At 35.5% G+C, this 12,204-nt stretch overlaps 1 protein-coding gene across 16 annotated transcripts in view; it reads right to left on the bottom strand.

The window, feature by feature from the left end:
• Positions 1-12,204, bottom strand: part of SLC10A7 (solute carrier family 10 member 7) — a 236,536-nt gene that overhangs the window by 184,131 nt on the left and 40,201 nt on the right. The window contains exon 5 of one of the 16 annotated variants that reach the window (XM_070608943.1): positions 6,608-7,990. The exons of 14 other annotated variants lie outside the window; for them this stretch is intronic. In XM_070608943.1, coding sequence (XP_070465044.1) covers positions 7,967-7,990 — 24 coding nt within the window. In that variant the 3' untranslated portion in view covers positions 6,608-7,966. Of the gene's footprint in view, positions 1-6,607; positions 7,991-12,204 lie in introns of those variants that run through there. One more of the 16 variants, XM_070608947.1, reaches the window with a different exon arrangement.

Raw genomic sequence — 12,204 nt, 5'->3', positions numbered from 1 at the left:
TGAAAGTCCTAGACAAGCAATAATGCAAGAAAAAGACATAAAAGGCATACAGATTGGAAAAGAAGAAATAAACCTATTTATGAACAAATTATATGATCTTAAAAACTTCCCATCACTCCCTAAAAAGACTACAAGAAATAATGAGTTCAGCAACATTGAAGAATATGAAGTCCATACATAAAAATCAATGTATTTCTATATACTAGCAACGAATAATTTTAAATTGAAATTAATAAAAATGCCATTTACAATAGCACATGAAAAATATGAAATATTTGAGAGAAAATTTCAAAGTCCTAAATAGATAGACATATATGTATTGGAATCCTACATTAAGATGTCAAATCTTGGGGCCGGCCCTGTGCCCGAGTGGTTAAGTTCTCATGCTTTGCTTCGGTGGTGCAGGATTTCGCCGGTTCCAATCCTGGGTGCGGACATGGCACTGTTCATCAAGCCATGCTGAGGTGGCGTCCCACATAGCACAACCAGAAGGACCTAAAAGTAGAATATACAACAACATACTGGGGGGGTTTGGGGAGAAGAAGAGGAAGAAGAAAAAAAAGATGGGCAACAGATGTTAGCTCAGGTGCCAATCTAAAAAAACAAAGATGTCAGATCTTCCCAGAATGATCTATAGATTTAATGTAATCTCAATCAAAATCCCTGCAGGAATTTTCATAGAAAATGACAAGATGACTAAAATTTATTTGGAAAGCTTTTTCTTGAAAAAAAAAGAAAATAACAAAGTTAGAAAATTCACACTACTTTATTTCAACACTTCGTATAAAGTTACACTAATCACGACAGTGTGGTACTGGCTTAAGGACAGATACCTAGATCAATGGAACAGGATAGAAAGTCCAGAAACAGATCTTTACAGATATGGTAAATTGAGTTTGGACAAGGGTGCTACAGTAATTCAGTGGGGAAAGGATAATCTTTTCAATAAGTGGTAACTGATATCTATATGTGAAAAAACAAAACAAAACAGAACTTTGACCCTTACCTCACACAAAACATAGATACATCTATATAAACATATATACACATATAAAAACCTTATATAAAATGTAAGTTGGAATAGATCATAGACCTAGATGTAAGAGCTAAATCTATAAAACTTCTAGAAGAGAACACAGAGAAAATCTCTGTGACTTTAGGTTAGAACAACATATTTCAGATAAATCATAACTCTAAAATTAAAAAATGATAAACTGGACTTCATCACAACTTAAAACCTCTTTCCTTCAAAGATTTGTTAAGAAAATAAAAAAGCAAGCCACAGATTGAGAGAATACAATTGCAAAAGACATATCTAATAAAGGACTTGTATCCAGAACACACTATAAAAATTCTTACAACTAAATAATAAGAAGACAATCCAATATAAAATTGCAGTAAAGATTTGAACAGACACTTCTGTGGATACTTAAAGACTCTATGGCCTTATCTGCCATTCAAAAAAGATACCCTTGTTTTACACTTATTTAAAGATGATAAAGATATCATGTTGTTTCAATTTAAAATCATCATAGAGACATCTGTGAAATACTAGAAAAAGTACTGATAATGAAGTCAGAGGACCTGGTTTCAAAACAACTTGGTCACATACACAGCCATGATAACCTTTAAAAGATCTCAGTTTCTTCACTATATTAAATGGGAATAACAACATTCACTTCCTAAAATTTTTGTGAGGGTTAAATGAGATGGCAAATAAAAAACCCCTGGGTATTCCACAACCATATAAAGTAAGGCCCAGTGAGCCTTCATTATACGACTGCTCATTCTTCAAGTCCCTGTAGGACTAAGGTCGTACATCGAAACGGGAGACATCACAGCAGGAGAAGGTTCGCTAACGAACTGATCGCTCCTAAAACGATCCCCGAGAAAACACTTTCCCTTCCCACACTCAGACCTCAACTACTTCACACGAACATCTGTCTCTGTACTTCAGGTTTGTATGGTCTACTCTCATGATTGTACAGTATTTTGAACACCTGATAATATTTCACAAATAAAACACAAATAGGTTGCTAAATATAACTGCAAGTCCTACAGCGATGCAGGATTTCATTAAGTCAATGAAATCAGAACAACATCAATAACAAGCAATTAACAAATAAATGACAGGATAGGTGCTTAAAAGAAGAGTAATCAGAATATTTTTTTAAATGAGAGCACCTGTGAAAACTGAAGAAGCCTCAATTCTCTTTGCAAATTTGTACCTTTATGACTGTGTTGCAAAAATAAACAAGAGGGGAAGATGTGATATTGTGTCATCACACAATTTTCTTGGGAAAATTACATTGATCCCCCATCCTCTAAAACAACACGATTCTTTCTTCACCCACTCCAAGAATTAGTGAATAGTACAATATAACCTGAATTTTGTTAAATAAATAAGCTTATTTACAGTTTCATTTTCTCAAAATAAAAGCTAATTAGACATATTTTTCAGTAGTTATCACTAAATGCTAATTCACTTTTTAAAGTTAATTGACTGTATAATTTGCCATTGGATAATGTGAAATCTTCTCTTTTTTTATTCTAGTTACTCAAATTTTTATAGAGGGCAGAATAGAGCAATTCCTTTTATTTCCTGTAAAAGCATAGCTGAGATTTAAAAAAAAAGATTCAATGTGTTACATTCAACAGAAGGTGATCTTAACTGTCTACAAGTAATAGAGTAATACAGGAAGAAATATTAGAGAATGTCTTCCCAATTTCCTAATTTTACATATAAGGGTTGGACAGAAGCCCAGTGTGGGAAGTGACTTGCTCAAGACCACACAGTTTCTGGCAGTGGCCAAGTCAGGATCACAAGGAAGAGCTCCCAAACACTCTCCTTCTCTAGATCGTTAATCTCTACTTGACTGTAACATACTATGTAGATAAGATATATGCGAATATCAGAAATACAAGGAAGGGAAATTGTATAGACACACTAAAACGTAAAACACTAGTCAGCAAGCAGTGAAGCACTAAATCGACTTCAAATTTTTATTAAGGCTATCCCTCCGTTAGTGATTGAAGGTATATTAGCTTAGTGGGCCATGCAATAGCTGTAGCACCACAACTAATGGACTGCCAAGAGATGATTTAATAAAGAGGCCCAGCTGAACAACGGTGTATAAGTAACTCTGACAACCTGAGGCTTTCTTCCGGTCAAACGTTTTCTATCTGTAAGTGACTTTCTCTAAAAAAATTACGTGAGAAGATACTCTCAGAAGGTTTCACTGTAATAACAGCAGCCGAAACATTCTTATATAAGTTCAGATTCTCCAAGATCTTAAGATGTGATTAAAAAAAAAAGCTTGAAGGTCTTGTCCCCAGATCCTTCTACAGGCACCATTTATAACATGGTAAGAGATCTAGTCAAACACATTCAGCAACTACAATGTGTATTTCTTTGGTTGAAGTAAAATAAAGAAATAGGGCAACTTTTTAAATGCTGCCCTCAAGATTTTACTCTAAAATATGAGCACTAGAAATTGGGGCAAAGGAGGTTGAAATAAAAATATTTATTAAACACACATTTCTATAACATATCACGTGGACTCCTCATCTTTACAACATGGACTGACTTGTATTGAGAAGAGAAAACAAAAGTAGTATGGGGAGAAAACTATCAAACGAGCAAAGATTTTTAAAAGTAATAATGCATATGATTGATGAGAGTTCAGGGAAAAGGTGCCTTTACATCCTTCATAACCTTGCTGGAAGTGTAGCAATAAGCAGCAAAACCTTAAAAACATCCATGCAGACCTCTTGACACAACAATTCCACTTTTAAAAATTTATCTAAGAAAATAATACAGATTCAAGAAAAGACTTATCTAAAAAGATCTTCATCACAATGTTATTTTTTAGGAGCAAAAATTATCCAGGGCTGAAATAAATCATTGCACATTCATACATGAGAATAGCAAGTAGTCTTTAAAAAGAATGTTTTAGAACACTGTGGAGACATGTTCACCAATACTATTAAGTGGACAAACAGGATTACAAAACAGTATGCATTATATGATCTCATTTTATATTTAAACATGTACAAATAAAAAGGTCTGGAAGATACACATATAAATATCAATATGGTTATCTGACCAGCGGGATTATGGTATTTCTTTGTTTTGCTCACCTATGTTTTCTAGATTATCCACTAGGAATACATACAGCTTTTGTAATAAGAAAAAAAAACATTAAAACATTTTTAAACAATTTTTTTAAATTCAAAATTTTTAAATTCGAGAAAATAAAATTTTACACCATCATTCTGGAATATTGTAAGTGACTGGGAGAGGCCACAATACAATGTGCTTTAAGATAGGTAAGCCTTTCCCTTGACGTGCCATTGGTTAAAAATTATGTTTACGTCATAATGTGGACATAACCCAAAAGAAAAAAAGTCAAGTATAGCAGTAATTTTATGTTATTAGAAAAAGAACCCATGACAGCCATTATCAATTTTGGGGAAATTAAATTGCAAATAAATGAAGACATTTATGTGGAACAGTTTTAGGTTGCAAGCAAAATGAACGAGAGTTTAAAGCCACAGTTAGTTTCTTAGGTAAAAACAGAGTTTTTATTTCCTTTAAAACAGAGTTTATTATTTACTCATTTAAAAAACATATTTCCTTAACTACCACTTGCAATGGCACAAAGCTGAAGAACTTTGTTCCAGATGTAAAGTCATATTAATGATTCTTTTTTAAGGATGCTGGATTTCTTGCAAAAAAAAGACAGAGCTTCCTATCTGAATTTTCACATGAAATATTTCTACTAAGAGAACATTTTAAAAGACTTTGAAATTTGTTTTTTAAAAAATTATCTATTTATAGAGTCCAATAAAATATTAAGTAGCCATTGTGTGTAACTCTCACACACACACACACACACTCTAGCAGCGGTTTGTGCATCACATCCATGGTATGACATTCAAAACAGGTTAATGAAGTAAATATTTTGCTCTTCTAGACACAGTTGAATATAAAGAAATGTCTTAAAAATAGGGATAATACCTTGGCATTTAAAACTGTGTTTGGATCACCTTAAAATAAATTGATTTAAAACATATTCCTAGGAAATTTTAAGAATAAAATAAGGCTTACAGGCACAGTGTTATTCCAGTAGCCTTTTGAAAAACTGTTTTCAGATTCAACATCAAATAATCCCAATCACTGAGAGATGACTGCTTAACACTTTTTAAAAACCTTAATCTCAAGTTTTAGTATTCTTTAGAAATTAGGAAAAAATAAGGCATTTGTTTTTCTTTCATCGCTACTCTTTATTTTCATTAATACAGTGAAGTTGTCATATAAAAAGCACTGCTTAAATATGAATCATCTATGCACAAAGTGCCTATTATATCTAATTATTCATAAGACACCCCGTTGGCCAGGATGCTGTAAGGAAGACTGAAGCATCAGATAGATGACAGTTGGATTGAAAGGCCTCTGTTGCCACTTCCTTCCCAATCATTCTCTGCAATTCTTAAAGATCTCAGTTTTACTGAAGTCTTCACCAGATACCAAGTGAGTTAACATGTACTGAAAGACTCTTTAAGAATATAAATGAGGAGGTTACTCAAATCAGCCTTCCTTCTCTAACCACAATTAGCTTAAATTCAAGATCCAAATTGTGAACATAGTTTGAGGATTTTTCTAACGTGTCCTTTAACCTGCTTCCTCCTTTTCTCTTCTGTGTTTCCTTCATCTTTCTAATCTTAAAGTTGAAAGGGGTTTACATTTTTTTAGAAAAATATGGATGCTTTTTAAAAGTGTATTCCCTTAACTCCTCCTTACATCTACTTTCTAATCCCCAACTCACTTAATTAAATTCAGCGTGAATTTAAATTGCAATTAACCTCTTTTGAGGGATTACATGTTCTAATCACAATTATGCAGTGGATATTTGAAACACATATTTTGTTATATTATCTGAAATGCAAATTGCAGTCCAAAAATGATGTTTAACAAAAATGTAGAGTACTGAAGACTTTATTATGGAACCTGAGGGACTAGAAATAAGATTAAAAAGAGTAAAAGCACTGATACAAATACAAAAACAAATTGCTTCACCTCCAAAACCCCTGGAAATGGCCCCACTTGGCTGCCAGTTAACTGAGCTTCAGCACAGTTTCAAAACAGCCTTCCAAGAGTTTTCATTAACCAAACTGAATTTCATTTTTTCCCCTAGATCAGTAGCTCACAGAGTCTTAAATGAGAGATGATGCATAAAATTCTATAATAGCAGGAGACAAAACCTGTTTTTCTGACCCAGGAATTTATAATAAAATGACTTCTTTTACTTTACTTTTCCTTCAAAATAGCATTTCATAAGCAGAAGAAAAAAAGCTGACATGTGTTAAGTATCTTCTACAAGCCAGATAACAAGTGCGATTTCACTTAATCCTCAAAATAACCCTATGAGGTAAGTATAATTCTATTTTGTAGATGTGAAAAATAAGCCTCAGAGAAGTTAAGCAGTTCAGAGAAATAAGCGAAATAAATCAGTGGTGAAATTGGGACTCTTAAACCCAAGCTCTTGTTGTAAAAGGACAGTATCCTAAATGTGAGACGTTAGGAGGAAAGGTTAGGACAGCGTACCTATTTTCAATTTGCTATCATAGCTATAATCCTCTCAAACAGGCTGCTGGGATTTCGATGGCCTCACAAGACACCTTCATCTCTGGTGGTAAGCTTGGATAGAATGCTTCAAGAAGTTTCCCTCTTGGGGCTCGCAGGGCTCTTTCTGCAAATCCAAGTTCTTGCTGAGAGCCAGGCTTACTCTACCATCTTCTCAATCAATGTCTGGCAGTCAGGATGGGCTTTAGCATGAAGTAAAGATCTGCTTTATTAATCTAGACCCAGCTTCCTTTTGGTAACTTTCCTTTTTTATCTCAGGGTCTGTTTGTACTTCTCAGATTGTTAGCTCCAAGGTAAAAGTAGGACTAGGTAGGCTAGTTCTCACTTTTTCCTTTGAGATAATACCAAGTTATTAAACTGCCAACCCAGTCAATCCTGAAAAGCAGGGTTTAAAAAGACTCGTTAGCATAGCTTTTCTCTCATTTATCCATGATCCATCCTCCTAGATCTATGTGATATGATTACACTTAATGTAACACAACCTCCTGCACAAGAATAGATATGGACACATTCCAAAGGCTGGAGGGAGGCAGCTTGGACGAGAGGACTGTATTTCAGTACATAGTTTAACACCTAAAATAGCCATAAGATATGCAGGCACTAGAGGGCGCTAGATTTAGCTTACCTGGGTCTGAATACAGCTGTGCAGCTAAAGGACCTCAAACAACTTTAACCATTTCAAGCCTTTGTTTCCTCATCTCAAAAATAGGTGTAATGTTAGTATCTACTTGTAAGCATTTTGTGAGAATTAAATGAGATAATTCATGTAAAGCATTAGCATAGTAAGCAATAAATATTAGCTATTATTAACTATATCATCATCACATTAGTCATTAGAGACTAAGACCAAGATTATCCACACCTTCGTATTCCCAATTACTATGTACAGGTACCAAAGCCAGACTATGAAGAACGTTAATAGGAGAAGAATTGGTTCATTTGAAATATGGTGATAAAGAAAGCTCTACAGATACCCTGGACTGCCAGAAAGACAAACAAGTGGGTCCAAGGGCAAATAAAGACTAAACGATTGCTGGAGGCAAAAATGATAAAACTGAGGCTGTCCTACATTGGGCACATCATGAGAAGGCAGGCTCTTTGGAAAAGACAATAATGCTGGGAAAAGTAGAAGGCATCAGGAAAAGAGGAAGACCAAGTATGAGATGAATTGACTCCATAAAGGAAGCCGTAGGCATGAGTCTACAGGAGCTGAGGAGTGCTGCTGAGGACAGGATGTAGTGGACATCACTCATTCAGAGGGTCTCCAGGAGTCGGAGCTGACTTGATGGAACATAATGACAAGGTGGTGAGAACCATTAATCAATGAGCAGCCAAATTAGGAACCTAGAAATAGAGATAAAATTTCTGGTAAATGTGGAAAAATAGAAAAAAAAATAAACATTTTAAGGTGGGAAGAGGACAGGAGGATAGCTATTGGGGTGTGAGGCCAGCCTTTTAAAAAATGCAGTGTTCATTTTTTAAAATATAATCCACTGTGATTTTAGAATCATAACCTGTTATGTAGAATTCTTTGCTAATATTTAAGAGATTTGTGAGACCTAGGAAAATATGCAACATTTTTTTTTCCTGAGGCAGATTTGTCCCGAGCTAATATCCGTTGCCAATCTTCCTCTTTATCTATATGAGCCACTGCCATGGTATGGTAACTAACAGACGAGTGGTATAGGTCTGCACCCAGGAACCAAACTCAAGCTGCCAAAGTGGAGCGGGCCGAACTTAACCACTGGGCCACCAGGGCTGGCCCTCAACATTTTTTTTTAACATCTTTGGGAGAAAAATCTGAAAGAAGTCCTTAAGGAAAAACAAACCTTTACGGAGGAATGGGTCCTAACATTTCTAATTAGGATAAGGGTTTAGAATAAAAGAATCATTTGGGGGTAATACTAAAGTTTCCTGAAAAGCAAAGGATGAATGGGGAACACAAACAGAGGGAGAACATAGTCACTGGAAAGGCTAACAGCTTCTAGAGGAGTGGAAACCAACCCCTCTGGCAAAATCTTTGCATCTTTCCTATAAAGTGCATCTCTTAACTCGGTCATCATTTCTCCAACTCTGGTCTTTCCTGTGCCTCTAATAAAATAACAAAGTAGGGAGGGTATAAAGAGGTGCAAATGGTTGGTGGAGGTAGGATGGTGGTCAAAAGAGGCGGAAGTTACCATTGGTGTCAGAGAGGTTGGAAAGTTAACTCAGTCAGCAGGTTTACAAAGCTGCCACAGGGCACATGGATAAAGCTCCTTGAAAGTAGGGCTAAGGAAAGGTAAGAGAAAACAAAGAACACTGCGATCCATGAATTTAAGTCTGAGTATTATCAACAAAATCAACCCAATTATTCAGTCAACAAGCAGGTGATGAATTCCTACTGTGTATAAGAAAGTGGGATTTTTTTTTAATATAAGATGTGACCCCTGTGCTCAAGAACATTTCACCCTTTAAGGGAGTATAGGATGTGTCAAATCCAAAGCTACTTAAAAGAAAAACAGTCATTGGACAAATGTTTATTTACACCAAATAGACAACATAGATTTTCTTCCAAGTAGACTTCCTTTAAAACAGAGTTTCTTATTTGCACTGTGATGGGCTTTTTTCTATGTACAATGGCTACGTTTGGGACAGATGTACAACTACGTTCTGATAACAGGCAGTGTACACAGCCTGCCCTGTCGGTTGGTAGAAGAACAAGGATGTAAAAAAGGTATAACCCTTTGACTATTTCTCTACCCATCTCATGGTCTTAGTGCTTCCTCTAATGTTGTTTCTTCAAAGTCTTAACAATTTAACTATTGTTCAAATTTAACGCATTATTTAAAATGCCATTTTTAAGGAATGTGCTTGACTAGAGCTTCTCTTGAAATACTCCTAGGTGTATGTCACATTCTGCGATGTAGCTCAATACATTACATATAGCTATAGATACACATACATATGTACATTCATGCACCCACATATATAGTCATGCATATACATTTATATACACGTATATCCACATATCCCCCCCACCATATATGTAAGTAACTAAATGAGTAATATGAAGACAGGTTATAAAAGAATTTTGCTATAACTACAAAAAAGGATTGAGTAGACAGACCTGGCTCCTTCTCCCTTTATTCTGTAAATGTAAAGTTAAATGCACAATTACCTTTTCAGGAAGGAGTCTCTTTTCTAATATAGCACAAGGTATCTAACTCAAACTTTAACAAAGTCTTCATTGGAATATTACAATGATTAGTGGTTCATTTTAAAATCATGTGGATTTTTTTTCACCAGATATATGACAACCAACCTACTACTCGATGGTGCCTATAACCAGACCCAACTTTCTGCATTTGCTGACCTTGAGAATCTCCCTGAAGTTCCTCCTTTTAAATCTGCAGAGCATAACTAGCACAGGCTGGTCTGTTGGCATGGAATATGCGTTGATACTAATAACAATGACCACCATTTCTCATTTTCTCAATATATGCCAGGTACTGCACACACATCGTTTTTACATACAGCATCTCATGCAATAGGTGCAGTGCAACCAAGTAAAAAACACAAGAGATATATTTAAAATAGTTCCGAGCCATATATTGCCATTTTAAATTAGTTTAAATAGATACGTGTATTAGAAACAGTTACACAAAAAGGGATATTTGGAAACATTCCCAAATTTAAGCATACACTAAATTTCTAGAAGCTGTCTAGAACACTGGTCAACTAGATTTTCTTTTCCATTAACTTTCCTTTTTAGCATTTGAAGTATAGCTTATTGTAAAACTAATTGTTTAAGAACATATCCTAGCATTAACCCTTTAAGTTAAATAAGGTCTACTCGAATATTTTTCTGTCTCAAATTCTAGTTGAAGCTACAGTCATTCCCATTTGGTGAGGCCTGGTTAAAAAACCTAGGAAAAAGATAGAAAATCTTCAATCCATTGAACATATAAGCCATACATATTAAACTAATGGTCTAATAACTTAAAATTATAACTATTACAACAATTAAGGGTCATTGCTATGGCAAGTATTTATGAATACTCACTCTATGTCAGACTAAATGATTTATATTCATTATCCTCTCATTTAAAATTCATATTATACCCATTTTACAGCTGAGGTGGATGAGAGGTAAAGTAATTTATCTAAAATTGGATAGCTAGTAATTAGTAGAGCCAGGATTTCCACAGCTCGGTAGACGCCAGAGCCCACACTCCTTTCACTATGTTACGGTATCAATGTTAAAAACCTCAACTGAAAAAATTCTACTGCAATTTGAACCACCATTCATACCAAACTCATAAACCCAAGAAAACATCCCTCTGCCTCATCCAACCATTTCCTCATCTCCACCCCCACTCATTCCAAAAAGACAGCTTCATGCAGTTTTCTAAAGCTGCATCAAAAATAAAAGAAACAAAAATGATATCAACACAAAATATAAATCCTTCAGCATCTTAAAAAAAAACTTTTCTATAAAATATAGTGGAATAACTAAGGGATGAATATTAAAAGGTAATGAAGGTGCAAAAAAATGCACTACTGTCAGCACTCCACCTAGGTTACCAACGTGTTAGCGCCTCTTGGTTGAAGACTAATCAACCTAAATGCCTGTTTTGGAAAACATTTTCATGTACTGTATTCCAGTGTTAGGAAGGAGAGCAAGCCCAGAAATTAATTAAGAAATGAGTGGTTTTACAGAGTGCTATGAGAAAAAGAACTTTCTAATAAACTTTCTCTCTATACTTGGAGTGAAATCTTCCTACAGATTTCCTTCCCTCATTTACATGTCTGTGCAGGCCTATTCTTTTTTTTTTTTCCTTCCAAGCCCCTTTGCCCTTTCAATCATGAAGCATATTACTCTACTGTCAGTGCAAAGCAGTTCCTAACAACAGGGAACCCAGCTGGGATAGGAAGAGGGCAGCAGGCTCATGCATTAACATAATAATCCAACTGTGTTCCCATAGGCCCTTAGGGCAGACAGCATATTAGGTAGGCCTCCTGTGCAGACCCTGGTGGAAGCTGCCTGATCACCTGCCTATCAACCTGTGGCAGCTACAGCCGGCTCAATAGCACCAGCTCCTGCCAAGCAGTGGTGCCCAATTACCTTACTACAAAAGACAGAAATCCATTTTTCTATGTCTGTTTAATGTACTCAATGCATTTCCTTATTTACAATTTGAATCTACAGTTCTGCATCATTTCCAGGGGATTGACTTATTGCCTTTTAACTTTTGAAAGTAGTTGTCTAAAGGCCGTATCGCTGCAAGTAGGCAGGAATGAGACTGAAAACCAAATTTCAAATACAAAAGCCCAGGTTGGCAAAGCTAACTCCTTGGTCACTGGTTGTATGAAGATTCTTTCATTGATACAGAGGATCAGAAGTGTGAGGAAGACCTGAATGGCAGCCATCACTATTTCCTCAAGGGGACAAAGGTGGGGGGCAATCCTACACCAACGTCTTCTTGAAATGTAGTTTTTTAATTCTAATCCAAGCATATTCTAAGCTTCCCATAAAGCATAAGCTTTTGTGCATAGTGCACACTGATACCCTCACGTGG

The sequence above is a fragment of the Equus przewalskii genome, chromosome 2 (assembly GCF_037783145.1).
Source record: "Equus przewalskii isolate Varuska chromosome 2, EquPr2, whole genome shotgun sequence".
NCBI lineage: Eukaryota > Metazoa > Chordata > Mammalia > Perissodactyla > Equidae > Equus > Equus przewalskii.
The sequence above is the reverse complement of the archived record's forward strand: the minus strand, read 5'-3'. Positions and strand labels throughout refer to the sequence as shown.